We start from the raw sequence: 23,463 nt of genomic DNA, 5'->3' as shown, positions 1-23,463 counted from the left end.
AGGATTTTTTTTGTGGACTTATAGTTTTTTCCGTTGACTTAGAATTTTTTTTTTTTAAATTTCTTCCCTTTGTTCTTCCTGTCCTTTGGGCTTCAACAGTTAAGTTCTTTAAATTTTGCTCCCATCCTCCGCTGATATAACCCTTTGGGCATATGTTGCCCCACTTGTTTCGCGCACTGTTGGTTTATACGTCAGTGTGTCTGTTGGTAGGCCATTTCATTTTGGATCAGTAACTAGAGAATTCTTGGTCTCACAAATGTCAAACTTCATAGGATGAGTGCCTTTACTCCTATTGCTTTTGGGGTCAGTAGGTCAAATGTCAAGGTCACAGTGACCAGGAAAATGAAAACAGTTTCTGTTCAATAACTAAAGAATGCTTCAGCATGCAGTCATCAAACAGGACCTTGAGACTAAATACTGTTTCCACTGAGTAACTAAAGAACACTTTGACCTACAGTCTTGAAACTTTATAAAAAGGATGATTGCCTGTGGTCAGTTGATGACCGTTATAGTTTTGGGGTCATTAGGTCAAAGTTCAAGGTCACAGACTGAAAAAATTTACCACTTGATAACAAAAGAACACTTGCGCATACAATCATCCAACTTCATAGGATCATTGCATGAGGTTAGTAGATGACTCCTGCACCTTTTGCCAAAAGGCCACTGTTTAGCAGTATCAGTGCAGCATGTAGTAGCCTCTTGTTTCAGGTAAACTTGCAATTTCTAAACAGCAAATCTCTGACAGAAGGTCATTGTTTGATAGTACCAATGTAGCATGTAGCCCCTTGTTTCAGGTATACTTGCAATTTCTAAACAACAGATCTCTGACAGAAGCTCATCATTTGATAGTACCAGTGCAGCATGTAGCCTCTTGTTTCAGGTATACTTCTGTTTACCAAACAGCAAATCTCTGACAGAAGCTCATTGTTTGATAGTACCAGTGCAGCATGTAGCCTCTTGTTTCAGGTATACTTCTGTTTACCAAACAGCAAATCTCTGACAGAAGCTCATTGTTTGATAGTACCAATGCAGCATGTAGCTTTTTGTTTCAGGTATACTTGTGTTTACCAAACAACAAATCTCTGACAGAGGGTCACTGTTTGATAGTACCAATGCAGCATGTAGCCTCAGGAACAACTGTTGATGAAGACGTCTGGAGTGAAATACAGGTACTTCATTTATAAGGCTAACTTGAGCCAGCTCTTATCAACACTATAAGGAAAAATTGTCTTAGACTCAAATGAGAAAAAAAAAGAAAAGATTTTTCATATTGGTAGATACTATTTCAACAAATTGTTATCACTAGGGGCCATTATGTAAATGATCTACATGCTACTGAATGAAACAAAGGTCAAGGTTAAAACCACTCATTTTTGATAAACAGCAAGGTTACTACTGTGTAAAATCATAGGAAATCCTTTTATTATAACTTAGTCATACAAAGTAGATTTGGCTGAAGGGGCCTCTGTGACCAGGTGGTTAATATTGCTGACCTTGAATCACATGCCCCTCAGTGCTGTGCGTCAAAACCTTACTCATGTGAGAAGGGGCCTTTGTAGTTAAGGTCGCTGACTTCAGATCACTTGCCCCTCACCGATGTGAGTTTGAGCCTCACTTGGGGCGTTGAATTCTTCATGTGAGGAAGCTATCCAACAGAAGGTTGGTGCTTTTACCCAGGTGCCCACTCATGATGAAATAATGCATGGAGGGGCACATTGGGTCTTCCTCAACCATCGAAGCTGGAAATATGACCTATTATTACTGCCATATGACCTATAATTATTGAATACTCATTTATAAAAACTGAATTACAGTGAAACCTGAAACATCAATAGTTTTCCATATTGACCTTCAAATTTCATTCATTCTGTTGGGTTTAAAAAATCTTTAACGACAATATTTTCAATTTTACTTGGGCTAAAAAACAAAATATATCATTTATAATGTAATAATTATAAGTGTAGTTTGTGTATGTAATAAAAAGATTATTCGATCTGCAATGAGAAATATGCACTCATTCTTTTGTTGAATGATATTGTGCTCCTAAAGTTGTGCAGTATTTCCGTTGCAGAACTTGTGCATATTTCTTGATACAAATCTAATAACCTATAATAATTGTGTCGGTGTGATGTTAAACCCCAACACAGAAAAATTTAGTGGTGTTGCCCATGCCTGAAATATTGCCCATAACAACACTTCAGGTATTTGCTTGAAAGTATCTATTTGACCTAAACTGTCAATGTAATGTGAAACCCAACAAATTGAAAAACAGATTTTGACTGAGGTAAATCCTGTGAGAGCTTAAACAATTGAAATAGTTTTGTTGTTTCTGTAAAATGCAAGTGATTTATATTTTTCTATAGAAATGTGAAATGTTGTTTGCAGGTATTTAGAAGAACATTAACGAAGATGTTTGCAGATCGAGATGAAGATGTGGTATTTATGGAAACGTGCATGAAGCTTAAACAGTTCCCACATATGTGTATAGAATGTGTACCTATGGACAAGGAAGTGGGAGATTTAGCTCCCATATATTTCAAGGTAACTGCATTTTTGTATTGGGACAAAGTGTTGTGTGAGGAAGCAATGCAGGTGGTTTAAGGAAGGCTGTTGGTTCTACCAAGTTGTCGTCTATGTCTAAAGTTTTGCAAAAAAGAGATTATTTAGATCCATTTATTCCACTCCTACTCCCACCATTTACCATTTTTAGCTTGACGATTTGAAGAATAGGGGAGCTATCCTACTCGCCCCGGCATTAGCGTGAGCGTCACACAAATGTTAAAGTTTGCGTACCACCCCAAATATTTTCAAAGTCCATTGAGATATTGCTTTCATATTTTGCCATCATGACCCCAGTTTGTAAACAGGAGCAGACAACTCTATCAGGCATTTTGACTGAATTATGGCCCCTTTTCGACTTAGAATATGCTTATTATATTGTTAAAGTTTTACTCATGGCTTATATTATACTATCAAGCACTGAGAATAGTCAAGTGCGCTGTCAACTGACAGCTCTTGTTTTGTGCCCACCCACCCTCAAAAAAATGGGGAGTTGCCCTTGTCCTTCCATCTGTCAGTCCAAATTTGTGTGGTGCATATCTCAAAAAGTATTTAACCCAGAGTCATCAAACCTCACAGGATTGCTATTGTGAATAAATTTTTATATGACAGCAGATATATATCCAGTTTTATAGATGGGGAGTCCTGAACACAATTTTCTTTAAAAAGAATAAGACTTTGTATATCAAAAGTCCTTCGTTTGCACAGCAAGTTATATGATTGGTGCACAGAATGCCCATAAAAACCTGAGTTTTACCATATTCATGCACATAATTATATAATTATTAGTCTGGAGATTGCAGGTAGGAACCTGGGATGAGGAATGTGCTCTTCCTCAAGATTGAAGACTATATATTTACATCTAAAATATTCACACTCCATCTTTGATTGATGTAGAGAAGTTGTTGGAACTAATTTCGTGTCCTTTACTTCCTTTTCAGAAAGCCATACAGGAAAGTGAGAGCGAATGGTCCCAGAACAAGAAAGTTGTTGATCTCAGTCAGAAAGATATCAGACACTCCGTATGTATCATTTACAGTGGTTAAGATTATATTTTAGACCAAGAAAATCTTCTGATAATTGCTTCATACTTATATGTAGTGAATTTGTATCATTCTGGTATGACAAAGTTTAATTGAATCATTCGTGGCAAGATTTGTAAAAAATCCATTCATGACTGTTACCTTAAATTTGCAAACTGGCAGTTTTCTCCAGGAATAGATTTACTTATACAAGAAAATCATTAAAAAAGCTGTAACTCATGAAGAATATGTACATTCCTTTATTGAAGTATGTATAAAACTTGAGACTGCAACTTATCTTGGAAAAATGATTAAGCAAAAGAATATTTTTATGCCCCCTGCATCTACTGATGCTAGAGGCATATAGTGATTGTCCTGTCCGTTCGTTTGTCCGTCTGTCCGTACGAGGTTGAAATGGGACCGTTTCGTCTAGCATCAATACCCCTTACTAGAATGACTTGATACTAATACAGATGTAACCTGTGACCATTCCCCATCTTCAGACATCACCTGACCTCAGTTTGACCATGACCTTGAACTGGACCTCGTTTTGGACTTAGGTATCGACAAGGATGCCACAGGGGGCATCAAGCGTTTATTGAACCCAGCTTCTTGTTTACTCTGTTCTTCATAGACTGGGCATTTTCTCAGATGTGAAGCCTTACTTGCAATCATTGGATTCAATAGAAATCAACATTATATTAGTTGAGGTTGTTTTTTATCTGCTCTTCATGCAGGTTCCAAAAGGATTTCCATATTTTGCGGTAGACTTCGGTAATCAGGGAGGATTTGCACATGTGATAGAAGATGAATTCAGGTTTCCATATTACTTTGGAAAGGTAAGTTTTTGTTATAGATAAAATACATTCGAAGTATGTCTCCTCAATGTTTCTTAAATTCTAGTAATAACAAATAGTTAGATAGCCGTTGTCATCTGTTTGTATTAATTTCATTTACCCGGTTTGAAAAAGGCTGTATTACGCCATTACCGTTCCTTACATAGATTGTTCCTTTGATAGACCACCTGTTGTGGTCGATCCTTGGTCGAGGGGTTTGTCTCCGAGGCGATTTGAAAAGATCATTATGTCTCTATCATACGTTCTCAATTTCTGGTTCATAATTAGAAGTTGGCAGTTACTTGTGGAGAACAGGTTATCCCATAATAACAGATGTTTTCTAGACGTGTACTTAAAAATGATATATAATTTTGCATAATGGCATTTCGTTGACATTGAAATTTAACATTTTCACGGACCCTAGGATTTTCAATAAAGATGCACCATAGTAGAGATATTGTAACGCCTCGAATAATGGGGACTTACCATTTTCTTGTTTTATGAGCTTAGTCATTGATCTTTGCTGTGATTTGAACTATTTTAGTGACATTTTCTTGCAAGCTGACACTTACGAAACATAGACTTGTACACATATGTGTTGATCTACATAATATGACAGACCAATCACATATCCTTTCGACTACCACTATCGTACACCGACGCACTACCTGAGACGCCAAATGCAGACTATATTTTTGGGGTTCTCCATTACCGCTATGTTTTGCAGGCGGGCTACCGCAGACGACTAATACGTACCAAAAATATGGGGGTGTCATTTCCATAGCGTAATGCAGTATTTGGGTGAATTGTATTTTTTCGCAATTGAAATAGAAGGAAATTTTAACAAAAATATATATCATTTTTATACTGGGGTATTTTTTATGTAAACGGTTGCTACACTATGGTTAGTTTGTACATTGTGTGGTTTGGTATATCTACACTGTGGCACAACTTATAGTTTCTTGATTCCTGCAGTTGTTTTACTATGGTATTTATATGCAGTTTAAAACAAACGTTAATGTTTTTATTAAAAGTCACTATTTAAACGGCCGTTGCATCACTGTGGCAGTACATGCTGTTTTGTGTGAATATGTATTAATACGCTGCGGCACTCTCTCTGGTTTCGCATGCCTGCATTAAACTACTGTGGTAATGGGGGAATAATTAATGTTACAGGATAAGTTTTGATTACTGTATAATCCTTTCGCAGGGTAACTTTCTCAGCACTGTGGAAGTGTACTTAATTTTCATTTTTATGTATAACTACACTATGGCACTGCCTTAAAATTCAAGTTTCTCACAAAATGTCTACTATAGTTCTTAGTAAGGACGAGTAAACTACACTGCGGTACTACATTAAAAATTCGTTCTTCCTGCAAACGTCTACTGTGGAAATTATTTGTGAGTGGTTTGGTTGCTGTACCACTTCCTCCCTAGTCAGCCCCCCCCCCTCCCCAATCCCGTCTACAAGACATTTGCATCCCACTCCTATACCTAGATCTCACTCCCTGTTTACTATAAGTACTCTTTTTTCCAGGCACCATAGTGCTTTGGAATTCCCTTCCAGTACAACTTGTGCAAGCCCCAAACCTGAACCAGTTTAGGCAGGGTGTAACCAAACTTGCACACAATGCTTAAGGGGACGCATATTGCTACATTCACAGTTCTTTACAGCAATGCGGAAGGGGTGCATATTAAAGAATTGATGGTGGGAAAATAAAATACATATTCCTAAACTGATTTAATTTACTGATGGACACCTGTAATTTTCAGTATTTTGTGGATAGGATGTGGTACTTGAATGTAATGGAAACAGAGGTGTTTGTGAAAGTACATTCAACACAAAATTTTTAAGCTTTTGTATAAGGAAAAAAAAGGTTTTTTACAATAACAGTGTTCCAAATAATGTTGAAGGGATGAGATTTTCTTTCTAACACACCAGGTTTGCTTTAAACATGTAAAAATTTAACGCCACGTCTTTCATCTCTGGATGGACCCCATTTTTCTCATTGATAAAAATGTAAACAAAAAATCAGAGGGGGATTAGCATTGCAAGGGCATAACATGACATTCTACACAATGAATACCTTAGAACAGTTATCTAAGTTGCTACACAGGTCAGGTGGGTTAAATGCATAATGCCGATCACTTGAAATTCATCTTGAAAAGGGGGTTTTAATTTTAGTTTGTTTACATGGTTTTTAATTTTCCCACGACTTCTCGGCGATTCACTGCAAATGTATTATTGCGCCGGACGAAAGGTAACTCTAATAAACAACGGGAGACAAACTTAGGTGTCGCACGTGTACGTTTTTTAAAAAAAACATGTCGATGATTATAATTTTTATAAATTATAATCCTATTCAGTTATTCGTCTTTAATATTAGAAAATTATTTAATTTCTGTGGACATTTGTCAAAAAATTCCCTACAGGGGATACTTTGGCATCAAACTGGTTTCCGCTTCAGTTGTGAGGCATTCCGTTATACTTTTGCAACAATAACAAAACAAAAATAAAATCGATAAAGTCACTTATAAACCGACTGACTTAAATTTAGTGTAAGAAAAGTTGTTGTTACAACATTATACATGTTCGTTACGTTATGAGATAAAGTTTATCTTGAACTGCATTAATCCATTAATTTCGTTTACTTGATATTGCATTTAAAACTTATTTGACCCCATTTTTTTACGTGAATGACAGCATTCTCGTGCAACTCGTGCAAACAGAGTTATAAAAAGTATGGTGGAGAAATTCAAGGACAAATTTAATGACATTAAATGAGGATAACTGTTTATTCGTCCATTTTTTGATCATTGACATTCCTGCTGTGTATTAGTAACTTTTGTGAACAAGATTAGAATGTTGCTTTTGCACATATACCATTGTCGGACCTCTCACAAAATTTCATACCTTATTTTAGGGTTTTTTAAGACAGTACTTTTAAAAAGTTTGTTGAATGGTTTTGTATTTAAGTGCTTGCATTCATGAATACCAAGTTAAAAATTAATAATGGCAACATTTCTAGGCCTTTTTGAAAGCCACTAGACTTCTGTAATGATAAATGTTAATGTATTAAGGGGAAATTCTCTTTTAGTTTTGTAATGTGGCATTCCTTGCCCACCGTATCTTTTCTTATGCACTACTTTGTAAACAAACTAAAAATGTGTTTTAGCTCACATAGCCAAATGAATAGCAAGACAGTAAACTTATTTCACATTCTTTCTTTAAATTAGAATCTTTTGGACATTGATTAAATGTTTGGAAAAAGTGAAGCACTATATTTTTGCACCAAAAAGTTTTAAATTGTTGACTTTAAATGTACAAAGAAGTTTATGTAATTCAACAATAACTTTCTTGTTTCAGTTTTTTCATTTTTATTTTAGTGAGCAATCCTTTGTTTTCTTATAACGGGTTAAAACTTTATTCATTTCATTTACCAAAACCTTGTACTTTTTTGCAGGTTTAAATTTTATAATACCCACCCACTTTTTTCAAATTTTTCAAAGTTGCGTCCCCTTAACATGATTGGACCTGTTTCTTTAAATTGCTTTTATCTGTAAATCCTTCTTGTTTTTAACACTATAAAACTGTATTCATTGCTTGCAATTACATCGGGTATTACTTATATTCTCGGGTCCATTCTACTTTTAAAATTCTTGAAACTGACGCGCAGCTGCACGTATTACTTGTAAAGAGGAGTGATGCAGTATAAAAAGATAAATAGATAAACATTTAGTTAATAGTATGTATTAAAGAGAGGCTTTAAAATATTCGTTTTAGCAGATGCGTTTCTGCATATCTTTGGAAGTTTAAAGTTTTTATTAGAGGGGAAAAAAGAAGTAGAAACTAACGGGGAAAGGTCGTTGAACTATCTGGTTGAACCGTTGTGCTTCTGGGACACTTTCCCTTTGGCACAGGCGTTCTTGCCAGTCAACTCTTTGTGGGTCTTTTAATAAGGGCGAAAATTCTTGCCATATGATTTGAAACACAGAATTTTAGTCGACAAAGGTGTTTCGGCAGGTTTAAATGAAATACATGTAATACTTTAAAATTTTCCTGGTTTCGGTTAGTAAAAATAAACAAAGGACAGCATATGACACGTCAATTCAAAGATGGAAACATGGTGTTTGAGTAGGGAAATGTTACCGTTCAGGAATTAGGAAATCCAAACAAACGTAGGTATTTGATACCATTGACCGAGGTTTGCGACTCAATGAAATTATCTCAATGTCAGGGCGAAAAAAATTTGCTTGTCGTTTTGCAGTATGAAGAAACTAAGACCGCCGGTGGTCTCCGAACACCAACGTCATCATTTGGTTGTAGCAGTGTAGAACAATTTACAAGGTATAACAATACTCTTCTTATAAAAAAGTTATATTGATCAAATGAGTGTTTTAAAGATTTCATGGTGTTATTGAGTCATTGCTTTGTTACGCAACGTACTGTTTTTACTCCATGTATTTAAATTGGGTCTGAGTCAACAAGTCGCTCAAATCCAAAAATGTACTCAAATTATCGCTCTGGGTAAAATTTCTCGAAAATATTTTAAGCATGTCAGAAGGGGAAAAAAGTCTGTGTTTGCATTATATATTCGATTGCTCTTAACGGGTTTTAATTTTCTTAGTACATTTATACAGGATAAATTTATTTCGAGAAACCAGCCCTTAAGTAAAAAAAGCCAGTTCCAGAAAAGTTGTGCAATAATTGTAGTTGAAATCAAAATGTCTTGCTTACATAAAATATTTGTCATCTATTTTCAGGGTTAATCCCCGTGTCTTTTAATTAATACTTTCAGGGAATGCTTCTTTCTTTATCATGCGTCCAGAACTGGGATTGGCAAACTAAAGGACAAGTCCATACAGCCTCCAATCCAAAAACGCCCGTAAAACTTAGGGCAACAAAAAGAAAAATTGGAACTCCAGAAAATCGATTTTTGTATATATAACCATTGCAAATCACTAAATGATTAATTTGATACGTTTTGTTTTAGTCTTTATTACTACATTTTAATAAGAAACCCCTTCCTTCAATTTAGCTACATAACCCGGGTTTCAAAAAATTACCCAGGAAGGTTTCATATTAAAATAGAAAACTCCCGTTAAAATGCTAACAAAAAATTTTCTTGGAAATCGACGGGAAAAAGAAATGACTGTCTGACTTGCGGAAATTAAGCACAAACTGGAGAAAGAAACAGACAGTGTCTAAGATTAGTGACAAATTACATGGTGTACACATTTTACTATGTGTATTTGTACGTTATGTTTTTAGTCGAATGAGAAGTTTGATTGATTCATCTTTTGATAATTAAATTTTTACATGCAATATACTTTTCTAATATGAGCTGTCTCAAGGGAAAGGTGTTTAGAGTTAAGTTTGAAATTCAATAAAAACATGTGTCATAAAGTTTGGCTTCTTGTGAATTTTGATACTTTTTTAATTTGGTATTAGAAAATTTAAAATTTATACAAACCGGGCATATTTTAAAATTGACACATAACTAACTTATTAAAACAGTTTCTACGTGCATGTTTTCACAGTGAATTTTGGACTTTTTATTTTTCCCATGCGTCCCTTACAATGTTAAATTCCCTACCCCTTCCGCCCTCCCCCCCCCCTTGCCTTTAGACGGCTATTCAAAAATACTTTTTATATAGATTAACGGTTTTGTCGTAAGTTTTTGACAAAAATTTGTTTCATTCTTATCAGTTTAAACGGATACAGTACAATTTAACAAAAACAGGAATTATTTCATGACTTTTAGTGAATTTTTGTGTAAAATTACATTGCTCTATGTTACCCTTTTTCGATGATTTTTAAGTAATGAATGATCCTCATCTGTTTTATCTTTTACAAAATTGCTTTCGTTTGAATATTTTTTTTTTGTCAAATGTTTCTGTTTGCCTTTTTACGTTTTACTTTTAGTTTCTACCCGTTTCTCCGTATCGGACTATAAGTGACTGTCTCTCATAAAATTTAGTCCAAATTACGTTGTTCAGGTTGTGTAGCATTTGATATATGATTCTTCTTACTCATACCGTTCATAGGAGATTGCCTGTACTGTTGTGTTTTCATTCAGTTGTTAATTTTATTTTTTTTATCTTATTATTTTCAGTTTAAAGATGTTTTTGTTGCATTTTTTCTTTTAGTCACCTACCAGTTATGTCGCGGATCGGACCATGTAAACGCGTCAACTATCGTTAATAAGGTTCATTTTAATTTATTCAAATTCATAATCTGTTTTTTTGGTGTATACGATGCAAGTGCCAAAACAAAATCAAAATGTCGAATGACACTTGTGGTAAAACTTATTATAGTAGCTAAAAATGTCTTTTTCTTAGTTTGTTATGCCTTACTGGGCTTTCAAACGATTTTTAAAATAATTGAATTTATTAATAGAAATTTTATTTTAAATTTGGCGTATCCCAGTTGGGGAGCTGTATTCCCTTGATTTTTTCTTTAAGTCACACTTAAAGGGATCAATTGTTTAATCATATAATGAAGAATTATAAGATCTCATTTCACCTAAAGCACATTCATGTACGGTTTTTGGGAAAAAGATCATTCTAGAGTCTGTTTTTGTTTGAATTTACGGCCATTTTCAACATTATTCCAGTTATATCAGGCAGCCAGTTCAATAACCATCGTTCCTGGGAAAGACCAGTACTAGACGCCAAAGTCCGTAAGCAACTGCCTACTTTCTCACATAAAAATCCTAGTCGGTAGACAGCTCGAACCTGCGACCCTCCGTCAGTGAGAGGATTCAGAGATTACAAGTGCACGAATGTATCTCCTACATTACGGACCGGACTTTAAATTAATAATTGAGTATACAAAGGCCATGTGTATACTGTATAATGTTCCTTTTATTAAAGCATTTCCCGGTATCCATGCTTTATAATGCATCATGCATGGAGCTCAAAGTCAAAATTACCATTGTGTTCTTTGGGATAATTTAAATAAAATTCTTACCTAAGTTCGAGTTTTAATTTGAAAAGTTCATTACTTCCATAGTGGATTAAATTTACCCCGTCTAGTATGCAAAAGGAAGAAGCGTTTTGTGCATATGTATTACCGTGCGGCGTTTTTAAAAACGTGAAGCGTTCTGTAGAGAATTCCACAGTGGTTATATGTATGTTCCCTTTTGCAAAACAATTTAAAATTATTACTGCCGTAGTGGGTTAAATGTACTATTTCTGATTACCCAGTGATATTTTGTATTTCATGGAAAAAATTCAGGAACCGTAGTGCAACAGTGAAAAGTAATGGTGAAAGTCTACAAAACGATCAGTGGCGCCCGTGGTTTTTCATACTTTAGAATGCCGGAGCCGCATAATGCAGACGTAGTAAAAATAGCTTAAATACGTTAGCGTAGAATTGGTTTAAATTAATTGTTTTAAAAACTGAGTTCGGTAATTTCCGCGACGAGCAACCATCAAAACTAATGGGGGATTTTTGGAGTGTAATGATCCCTTTAAATTTTTGAAAGGATTTTCTTATCAACAAATTGCGATAACAATGATTTTAACATTATTGCGCACGGGGAGTTTGGTTTTGTTTTTTTAATTTTATGGGACTGTAATTTGTTGCGTAATATTTTTTTGGTATATCACTGAATGATTTACTTATTAGTTTAACTGATTTTATACCGTTTTGTTAATAAGATAAATGAAAATTTACACTTCAGATCAAATTCTGCAATAAATAAAAAGCATTCAAATTCCCCCAGATACAAAGAAAAATTAAAAAAATCGGTAGTCCTACGCTGTACGTGTCGGTAATCTGGACCCTCGTTTGTTTGGTACGTTTTAGGCGTCTGCGGTAGTCAGTCGGTGTATGATAGCGGTAATAGCGACCCCCGTTTTTATAGTACGTATTAGTCTGCTATGGTAGCCGAAAGGATATTATACACCTCCATGTTCGTTACCTTATCCGAACTCTGTTTACTTTTACCGAGAGACAACCGTTTCGGCTGGTTCACATATAATCCTGATTTTGTAACATTTTCCAGAATGCGAATCACTATAGTCTTTGCAAAAATAATCTGAAGTATTTAGATGTTTGTTCAAGATTAGCGTCATCCTTTTGTTCAATCTGAGTTTTGTGTAATCATCTTATTTTTCCAGTTTTAAATCACCGAATCTGTCACAATTTCCTGATAGGATATGCATCTTTTGCATTGCATTGCTGGCTATTTACCTCTCTTACTAAGCAACTTTTATTATCGTTGTCATCTACAAAGTGTTTAAATCTCTGAAACATTAGAGTTAACCCAAAGGTGCATATTTAGATATTTTTTTCATTTTTACATTTCATAAAATCGCCCATTTTTATTTATATGGCAGTGTTCAGCTAGAGTTTAACGTTTTAGGTCACTGTGACCTTTTGGTCACTGTGACCCGTAGGTCGCTAACCATTTGGTCAATTTACCCAAAATAACCCTTTTTGATTATTTTGGTAACCTTTTTTGGTCATTTTCTCCAGAAAACTATAAAAAGGCCCGATTTTGGCCCTCATATTCACTTTAGCCAAGCTTTCAGATGGCTTGTTTTAATAAATTTCACTAAAATGAACACTATGCTGAACATAGATGTAAGAAAGTTACTCTGCAATCAGAATTAATAGTAATAAAAAGCTATAGGTCTATAAAAGCCCTTTTGATACAACATATAGTAACATTTTTACAAGCAATTTCTATCTACAGACAGTGTTTTATTTGCACAGATGTATTTACATATTCATTACTAATTAAAATTAAAGTAAATTAATGGATTTGTCTTAAGTATTGTCATACCTGATAGAGGGAATTTCTGTTGCTGAACATTTTTTATATCCGCGTCAATATGTACATGTTATGGAACGCCGGATCAGTCAGAAGTAGATTAATCTAAAGGCAGATGGATATTGAATCTTGCATTTTGTACTTGTGAGAGAACGCAGAATTGTTTTGTTTTTAAATTCATTGTAACTCGTTTTGCTGCCTGTAAACTATGGAAAGCCGGGACGGTCTTAATCTTATTTGAAAAGTAAGTTTGTACTTATACTGACAGATTTTAATCATCAAAAAATGAATACATTTATTATCAAGAAGAAAGAAGTTTGTGATTACATTTGATATCAGTGAGATGCATTTGTTTAATGTGTTGACTTCACCTGTATTTTCTGGAGAGTGATATATAAACATTAATAAACATCATTTACTGTTATCCGGAGTCTTATAGATTCTCTGGCTTAGTTAGTTTTACGGTACACTGAATCAAGGCTATACCCTATTTGCCTTATCGACTACTTGAGTAATGTTTACCCAGAGTTCTTCACTACGCCTAGCCTACCCTTCTCCACAACACCATTGAGTCGTAACAATATGTATTAAAAACTCCAAAATAGTTTTTTTCCGAATATTTACCAAATTTACGAAGTATTCCATACACAAAACAAAAAAATGCGATGTATTGTATTTTTCATTTTACATTTCTGGCATTTGTTTGCGTGCAACATGTACATGTATCCCAGAAATATCAATGGAAACAGACATGTTCCAATCAAACAGTTCAAATAACTCAGCTTAGTGCTAAAAGAGCAAATACTTAATTAAGATATTTTCAGACTACAAGTGTGCTTATGCATGAAACATACGATATAATTGTGCCAAATATATGAAAGAAACTTAAGAAATGTTATAATATGAAGCTACTACATACATAGTTTTATGGATTTATTAAGACATTTTCCACTCAAAAATTGTGAAAAGAAGTCGAATGAGTATTTCTTGTAGACAGAAGAAAAATATATAACTAGTCATAATAGACAAAGAAAAGCATTACCTACCATTGTACAAATGTACTTATCACAGATAAAATGCTTATGAAAATCATGGGCATGAGGGGTGTTGTACATTTCATTACCTCACATGAACAGATTCAATCAAACCGGATCTGCTATTATGTTGCTTGGTTGCATTCTATGCTTCCAAATGATCGTCTCACAGATTTTATTAATATCTGCATCAAACATAAAAGGAAAACAAATAGGTACATAAGTACAGAAGACATAATACTTACATCAACAATTATATACGACAATGAAATAAGATCAAATAAAAATGTTACTGCTTTACAATACATACATTTGTTAATTTGAACTATACATACCTTTGTTGATTTGAACTATTTTAGTGGCATTTTCTTGCAAGCTGACACTTACGAAACATAGAGTTGTACACATATGTGTTGATCTACATAATATGACAGACCAATCACATATTATACACCTCCATGTTCGTTACCTTATCCGAACTCTGTTTACTTTTACCGAGAGACAACCGTTTCGGCTGGTTCACATATAATCCTGATTTTGTAACATTTTCCAGAATGCGAATCACTATAGTCTTTGCAAAAATAATCTTAAGTATTTAAATGTTTGTTCAAGATTAGCGTCATCCTTTTGTACAATCTGAGTTTTGTGTAAATCATCATTATTTTCCAGATAACTCACCGAATCTGTCACATTTCCTGATAGGATATGCATCTTTTGCATTGCATTGCTGAACGTTTTACCTCTCTTACTAAGCAACATATATTATCGTTGTCATCTACAAAGATGTTTAAATCTCTTGAACACATTAGAGTTAACCCAATGGTGCATATTTAGATGTTCTTTTCATTTTTACATTTCATAAAATCGCCATTTTTTTATGATATGGCAGTGTTCAGCATAGAGTTTAACGTTTTAGGTCACTGTGACCCGTAGGTCACTAACCATTTGGTCAATTTACCCAAAATAACCCTTTTTGACTATTTTGGTAACCTTTTTTTGGTCATTTTCTCCAGAAAACTATAAAAGGGCCCGATTTTGGCCATCATCATTCACTTCAGCCCAAGCTTTCAGATGGCTTGTTTTAATAAATTTTCACTAAAATGAACACTATGCTGAACATAGATGTAAGAAAGTTACTCTACAATCAGAAGTTATAGTAATAAAAAGCAATAGGTCTATAAAAGCCCTTTTGATACAACATATAGTAACATTTGTACAGGCAATTTTTACCTACAGTCAGTGTTTTATTTGCACAGATGTATTTACATATTTATTACTAATTAAAATTAAAGTAAATTAATGGCTTTGTCCTGAGTATTGACATACCTTATAGAGGGAATTTCTGTTGCTGAACATTGTCTTTATATCCGCGTCAATATGTACATGTTATGGAACGCCGGATCAGTCAGAAGTAGATTAATCTAAAAGCAGATGGATATTGAATCTTGCATTTTGTACTTGTGAGAGAACGCAGTATTGTTTTGTTTTTAAATTCATTGTAACTCACTATGCTACCTGTAAACTATGGAAAGCCGGGACGGTCTTAATCTTATTTGAAATGTAAGTTTGTACTTATACTGACAAATTTTAATCATCAATAAACGAATACAACTATTATCAAGAAGAATGAAATTTGTGATTACATTTGATATCAGTGAGATGCATTTGTTTAATGTGTTGACTTCACCTGTATTTTCTGGAGAATAATATATAAACATTAATTAACATCATGAATTGTTATCCTAAGTCTTATAGTTTATCTGGTTTAGTTAGTTTTACGGTATACTGAATCAATGCTATACCTTATTTGCCTTATCGACTACTTGAGTAAAGTTTACCCAGAGTTCTTCAGTACGCCTAGCCTACCCTTCTCCACAACACCCCTGAGTCGTAACAATATGTATTAAAAACTCCGAATATTTACCAAATTTACGAAGTATTCCATACACAAAACGAAAAAAAAAATGCAATATATTGTATCTTTCATTTTACATTTCTGGCATTTGTTTGCGTGCAACATGTACATGTATCCCAGAAATATCAATGGAAACAGACTAGTCCCAATCAAACAGTTCAAATAACTCAGTTTAGTACTAAAAGGGCAAATACTTAATTAAGATATTTTCAGACTACAAATGTGCTTATGCATGAAACATACGATATAACTGTGTCAAATATTTGAACGAAACGTAAGAAAAGTAATAATATGAAGCTACTACATACATAGTTTTACGGATTTATTAAGACAGTTTCCACTCAAAAATTGTGAAAAGAAGTCGAATGACTATCTCTTGTAGACAGAAGAAAAATATATAACTAGTATTTATAAACAAAGAAAAGCATTACCTACCATTGTACAAATGTACTTATCACAGTTAAAGTGCTTATGAAAATCATGGGCATGAGTGGTGTTGTAAATTTCATTACCTCTCATGAACAGATTCAGTCAAACCGGATCTGCTATTATGTTGCTTGGTTGCATTCTATGCTTTCAAATGATCGTTTCACATGTTTTATTAATATCTGCAGCAAACATAAAAGAAAAACAAAACGGTACACAAGTACAGAAGACGTAATACTTACATCAACAATTATATACGACAATGAAATAAGATCAAATAAAACAGTTACTGCTTAACAATACATACCTTTGTTAATTATAGAGTCAATAACCTTTGTATGTGCTGTTTCTATCTCCTCTTCTGCGTCAATATACGTTAAATGTCGGATACATTCCGGAATTACACAAGGTTCAATCTTCACAGGGATAAGATTGTAATCTCCTTTGATTTTAAGATTCAGTGCTTCGTCTAATTCGTGTAAACAGTATACACTGTTTATAAACTCCTGAGATAGAACTACGAGCATATTCATGCTCTTCGTGATAGCTCTGTACATATTTTCCATTATAGAACATCCCGCTGTAAAATCTCGTTCATAATAACAACACTTTATCCCATTCTGTTCCAGATTGTCCACGAGCAAACGCACTTCATTTATTTTATTGCTTTCATAACACACGAATAAATGGGAATCCTTGTCGTGGGGTAAATCCACATTGCAACGCGCCATTTTCTTCTAACTTTTATACTTTTAATTATTTTCTGATATTATAATGAAATGAATTATCATTAAGTTTTTAAAAGGTCATGGCGTTAATCTTCAGAATGATTATTTTGACCGCGAGTGTAAATACAAAGTTTGACATATCAATAAAATGCATGTCGATGCAGCGCAAAACCTAATCAAATATTGAGTAATGAAATGAAGTGACAAGTCAATTTTAAACACCCCGAATGCATATTCAAATAAAAAGCGCGTTGTACATTTTGATATATATACGCAATTATTGTAAATTATACATTACATTCCTCACTGGTTAGTAATTTGCACAGAAGATGTAAGCTGATCAAAAGGTCAAGGTCACAATGACCCAGAACAGTTAAACCGTTTCCGGACGATAACTTGAAATAAAAAACAGATCCCAGATAATAACTCAAGAATGCTTTAGTCTAGGATATTCAAACTTGATATCAAGTTTGGGCATGACCAGTAGATGACCGCTATTGGTTTTGAGGTCAGTAGGTGAAAGGTCAAAGTCACACTGATCCCGAAAAGTAAAACATTTTTGCCAAATAATTAGAGAGTGCTTTGGTCTAAGATCACATTTGATACGGAGTTCACTTATAACTGGTAAATGACCCATAATAATTGATTTGAGGTCAGTACGTCAATCTTCCAGTGCCCAAATAATTTCTGTTCCTTGTGCATTTACTGAATACATCGGGGATGCAGTTCGTGTTCTACGAGCTCTTGTTATCTAGTAATGTGGTTTTTGCCCCTGAAAACGGTTAATGAGGGCCGAAATGTTAATGCCTGGAGACAATGACTTTATTAAACTTTAAGTATGAGCATTCCGATTCATCTGGGTGCTATCTAATATATATATATGACCTTTATATGCAAATTATAGAGGTCAAAACGTCCTGTGTTAAAACTAATATTTTCACAAAATTTTGCGGTACTGACGTAATGATTCAGGAATTATTTTACTTCATACTTAATTTGATTTACAATTATACGTTTAAATAGACCATACACTTGTATCCAATTAATAAATCATGGACTCGCACTTCAAAACTCATTTTATATTTATATATAAGGGTTAAAGTTCGCAGGATATATATATATCAACAGAGGACAACTTTATCAGCAGCCAAGTTAATATATCAGGATGTAGGTTAACGCTTGAATGTAGAAAGCCTCATTAAATTTTTCGTGTGTTTGTCGGAATCTGAGATAATGAACTCGGCTTCAAGACCGTCTACTTCTTTTACTATGTTTCTATTGTTTAGCATTTTAAGTATCTTGTAAGCCTTGGTAAATAGTGTCATAGTTTGTGTCAGTTTCACGTTATTTATAGCCTAATTAAATGCCATGTCCTTATAAACTGTTAAACAAAAAATAACGATTTACGAATGTTGAAAATCAATGGCTTTAACACTACTACTGTATTTATGACTTCGAAATGTTACAATTAACAATTAAAAAGCATTTTGTCGAGTAGGAATTTATGTTAGGAAATTTTGATGTTTGAAGCAGTGGGGATCAATGGGAGTACTATTATGATTGTTTGTTTTGGGTTTAACGACGTTTTTCAACAGTATTTCAGTAAAGTATAGTGCATATTTTCTGACCTGGCCGAAATATTTATAGAAAGGTCATCAATGGGTCATTCTATTATTTAATTTAGGGTAATCGGCTACATCATTAGTTTGGTTTCATTCTGTACGAATAAATACGATATGCACCAAGTTACCTATTGATTTTAATGGCACAGCCTGTACTAAAAATATCTCCGCCAGGTCAGAAAATATGCACTATAACCGCGGGCAGTTAACCAAACCAGTGTTCCTGGATTCTGTGCCAGTATAAACCTGTTCTTTGCAATTAACTGCCAGCTCCCCACATGAATTATCAGAGGTGCATGGAGATCGAATGATTTTAGAAGCAATGTCTTTTATCAAATCGTCACGAAAAACATGCGCCCCGCCCAGGGATCGAACTCGCGCCCCGCAATCCGTAGACCAACGCTCTCTCTACTGAGCTAAGCGGGTGTGCTACTATTGATTTGGTAATTAGTTATATCAAAATTGTATGAACCGTTTCCTAGAAGATACCATGATGTTTAATTGATCAAAAATAAATATTATTATATCCAAGGCCGATGACTTTATCAAAGTATCTATTAGTGAATGAAATAGGGTTTAGCTCGGCACCGACGATCACCCTTTACTATTAAGCTTGCGACTCGCCACGCGAACAGATTGTGTCAGTTTATAAAACTAACAAGCAAACAAACAAACAACTGACAAATATAAAAAACATTTCCATTGTTTTCAATGTTTCCTTTAGAATATTTCTTTTCGATAACTCGTCGTAATTCTTTGAAAACTGAAAAAACGTAATATTTATGATATTTATCAACGCTGTTAATTGTTTGTTCTTTTTACAAGAACTACTAGATCGGACTTAGTGATGTGAACGAAGAGGGGACCTGGGTATGGATGACAAGCATGGCAAAGCTAAGCGTTACCAGTTGGTCACCTGGGGAGCCAACGGCTACAAACGTCAATCATGAGATTGAGAACTGTGTGGTTATCTACAACAAAAACGGCATGTGGAATGATGCCGCATGTGCTCACATGAACTTTAATATTTGTGACAAATCAGATGAGTATGTAGGGTTCCATAAAATTTTACAATGGAAACACTTAAATGCATCAATAAAAGATTGCGAGAGCATAATTTACGCAGTGTTGTTAGACGTTCTAGTCCTTTGGAATCATGGCTCAAATCAATGTTTATGTATACAAAAGTCCGCGTAAGGTGATGCCAGAAGGCGTGAGGGTGTTTCAAATTTCTTCACCTCTCATTATCAGACTCATTTAAACCAAGTTACCGTATAGCGGGTTAATTCTGCGGGTATCAGTTTTAAGTTTGCGAGAACAGTATTAACTCGGTGTTGTTAAACGTTCTAGTCCTTTGGAATCATTGACTCAAGTCAATGTTTATGCATATAAATAGACCTTGAGCTGACAATAACCCCCATCCCGCCTCTAGGGATATTTCTACACTATGATTTTCTTAAACTATATAATATGAGCTATCATTCCAGAAATTCTGCCATCTGGCAGTTGGGTTCTTTTTACGTTACAGCCTACCTTATACGTTACCATTAATAATTTCTAGAAAGTACTGACTTGCACTGCAATTAGCCATAAATGGTTTACTAGCTACACAATATGTCATTATATAAAGACAGAATATACAGATTTGCATTTTGCAGGTAAAATTGACACTTATAGGCATGTGCTTTACGTTATCAAATGTACGTTACTAAAAATTGTAACGAAAATAGAAAATATAACTATATGGTTTTATATTCTATTTGAAGTGTCTATGTCAAAAGTGTTATGATAAGAGGTTGTGGTTATAACAGACGTGAGCTTGATATAATTATATCAATTGTCAGATATTTCTAATTATTACGAAAAATAGGCGATAATGTATAGTAAAGAAGATGAAATAATATAATGTTGACAATTTTTTTATAATAATTATTTTTTTCTAAAAAAAAGTCGAAAAATATTTGGGATATTGTAAAATATTTTGTTTAAACAGATATGTAACATGTACAAATTCCATAAATGTGTACTATATATTTTAAAACATATAAATATATTACAAAATATAGATCTATGTAACGAAAATTACTAATTACATAAATCATATATAGTTTTCTTCAAACTGAATTTACAATCAAAATTTACAAAAAATCATTTTTCATGTGAAATGAAACTGATTTATTTGAGGGGAAAATGAAATGAAATGAAATAAATAAATAGATAAATTAAATTACAAATGTGTGAAATGATTTGCAGAGAGTGAGTGCTCAGACTTGCTTCATATATATGGCACCTTCGAATTATTCAATCAATGATAATACTACAGTCCAGCATTTGATAAAAACGTCAGTAGATGCAAGTAATGAAGTTTGCCAGAAATATATTATAGTGACGTGTGGCTCGGCTGTTGCTAAGAAGACATATTCTTTGGTTCTGTAGATGGAGTTGATAACATAATTGTTAGAATGGGTGTGTTCCACACAATCTGCTCTATATTTGATATATATAAGAAAATAAATGAAGGAAAATGCTTACAGAACTTGTAATAGAATCAGGATTTTTTTCTAGTGGTTCACTCGATAAATTATCACCAGGTAAACGCTACAACTATACCCTAAATGTACACAGGACTGGAAGGAAGCTCTTGAGCGTTTGCTTCTATGCAAGTTTGAAGACAAAACCCCGCAATGAAAGCATTTCAGAAGAAACTAATATTACAGAAACGAACTGAAAGTCCATGCAAAGGTGTTTAAAATAATAACTCTCCTGACTTTGAAGAATATTTCAACAGACATGGGCAGTTCAAATCAGAAATCAGAAAAGGTGGAAGTGGCAACACTGCTTACTTTTGGTTAATGTATGTAGACATAATTCACTTGATGTTGTTGCTCATCAAAGCAACACAGATTTATGCTTTTGTTTTACATACAGCATCTCTGTAAAAACTGTGCTCTTTGTTCCTCGCATTTGATCTCAATATTGATGCCCGCTACCTCCTCGTTTACCTGTTGACATTGATGAATATTGATCCAGGTACAGAAAAGCTACTCCGAAGTAATGATTTCAGTGTATCTAGCACTTCTGTACTAGCATTGAGAAATGCTGTAGATATCATTACAGATCAGACAAGTAACAGACATGCAAAGTCTGATGTTGGCATACTTGGTTTCAGTAGAAACTATGCTGCATATGTCCACTGGTGCATGACACGTCATGACAGAGCCAGGTATGTTGAAGCAACACTTCAGAATGCAGAAATACACAGAGAAGATATGCCCCAACACAAATACGTATAACCTACTCAAATACGCAGGAGTGAAGAAGAAATTAATGGGGTTATGATGGCATAAAATCCTTCACGAACCCATTCCAGGCTGAATAATCAGCAAAGATGAGAATTACTAAGTGTCGTGAAAAGACAATGGACGGATTACCAAAAGAAGATTGACTGAAAAATCAGTTCCTTTTCAAGACCCCATTAAGAGCAGATTAAGGGAAGAAAACTCAAAACATTTGCCACAGCTGAAGTTAAAATACTCAAAACAAGATACTACAGATAAGAGCAGAACGTAACTGTATGAACAGTTGGTACTTTTGGCTGTTCATCCCAACATAAATCTAGAATCGACACTTTCTTTTCCTCTAGGACCTATCCCCTGGTCGTTATAGCCACTGCGACTGCAATTCCAATGAAAACAGACAAGTCAAAACTACTTCACTATGTAAAAGCTGAAGCCGTCCAAAAAAAGATGACATTGTTTTGTTGATTGACAGTAACACCCTGCTGCAAAGCTTAGTAAGTAACCATCCCTGCAACATTCCAAGACGTAGCCGAAGTCAACTACCTAAGACAGCTTGTGTTTTGTTTTCACTATTTGACATGAATGCTTTTCAATCACATGGTACTTTGATTTTCACTCCTGACAAGTAAGAATTTTGGAGAAGATCTACGTCTTCCACGCTGATATGATTTGATCGACTGAGGACTGTAAGTGTCAGTTACAAAACACAGTTGATCAATCTAATTTTTGAACAATGAAAAATTGATTCCTATGCATCAAAGATGAAGAAGAAAATAACTGCATTTTGTCAATGGTGAAAACTGTTATTTACTCACAAGTGAAGATGGGAACAAAGTTCAAGCTCAACTCTACCACTGTTTATATACAAAGGAAGAAGCAGACACAGGAATAATATTCATTGCATGCATATCAGTACTACTAGCACTATACGAAAGGCGAAAATCCAAGTTAGATCCCCAGATAAAGACGCGTTTGTGTTATTGGGGATATCTTCAAAAATACGAAATACTTTTTTTTAAACTGGAACAGGCAATAAGGGACACCATTTAAATGCTCACAGCATCTTTATAAGCAAAATAAAAAGAATTTGCTCAATTTTTCCTGCAATACACTGTCTGACTGGTTGACACAACCAGTGCTTTTGTTCGCCCAGGGATAGTAACACAGCTAAAGTCAGTAGAGAAAAACTAGGTGTATGTTGCAACATTAGCAGAAGAAGTTCACATCACTGATCTGATG

General features: G+C 34.3%; 2 protein-coding genes across 2 annotated transcripts in view; one reads left to right on the top strand and one right to left on the bottom strand.

Moving 5' to 3' along the window:
• LOC128557136 (CWF19-like protein 2) overlaps positions 1-4,456 on the top strand; it is a 65,421-nt gene extending 60,965 nt beyond the window's left edge. Inside the window, exons 14-17 of the mRNA XM_053543948.1 lie at positions 1,053-1,169; positions 2,386-2,541; positions 3,501-3,581; positions 4,319-4,456. Of these exons, the coding sequence (XP_053399923.1) occupies positions 1,053-1,169; positions 2,386-2,541; positions 3,501-3,581; positions 4,319-4,441 (477 nt within the window). The 3' untranslated portion in view covers positions 4,442-4,456. The remainder of the gene's footprint in view (positions 1-1,052; positions 1,170-2,385; positions 2,542-3,500; positions 3,582-4,318) is intronic.
• A 10,217-nt stretch (positions 4,457-14,673) lies between these two features.
• On the bottom strand, positions 14,674-17,306 carry LOC128557368 (uncharacterized). Its single transcript, XM_053544685.1, has 2 exons — positions 16,883-17,306; positions 14,674-14,765 (listed from the first exon to the last, which is right to left on the bottom strand). The coding sequence occupies exons 1-2, from the start codon at positions 17,304-17,306 to the stop codon at positions 14,674-14,676; spliced, it is 516 nt and encodes a 171-aa protein (XP_053400660.1).
• Positions 17,307-23,463: the final 6,157 nt, after the last annotated feature.

This window comes from Mercenaria mercenaria, chromosome 5, assembly GCF_021730395.1.
Source record: "Mercenaria mercenaria strain notata chromosome 5, MADL_Memer_1, whole genome shotgun sequence".
NCBI classification, from domain to species: domain Eukaryota; kingdom Metazoa; phylum Mollusca; class Bivalvia; order Venerida; family Veneridae; genus Mercenaria; species Mercenaria mercenaria.
The sequence above is the reverse complement of the archived record's forward strand: the minus strand, read 5'-3'. Positions and strand labels throughout refer to the sequence as shown.

What these genes read in the sequence shown, in the direction of transcription:
- LOC128557368 (XM_053544685.1), bottom strand. Translation starts at nt 17,306, where the DNA reads ATGGCGCGTTGCAATGTGGATTTACCCCACGACAAGGATTCCCATTTA. An exon ending in TGACTCTATAATTAACAAAG is followed by an intron (nt 14,766 to 16,882) that starts GTATGTATTGTT and finishes TTACAAAATCAG; the next exon opens with GATTATATGTGAACCAGCCG.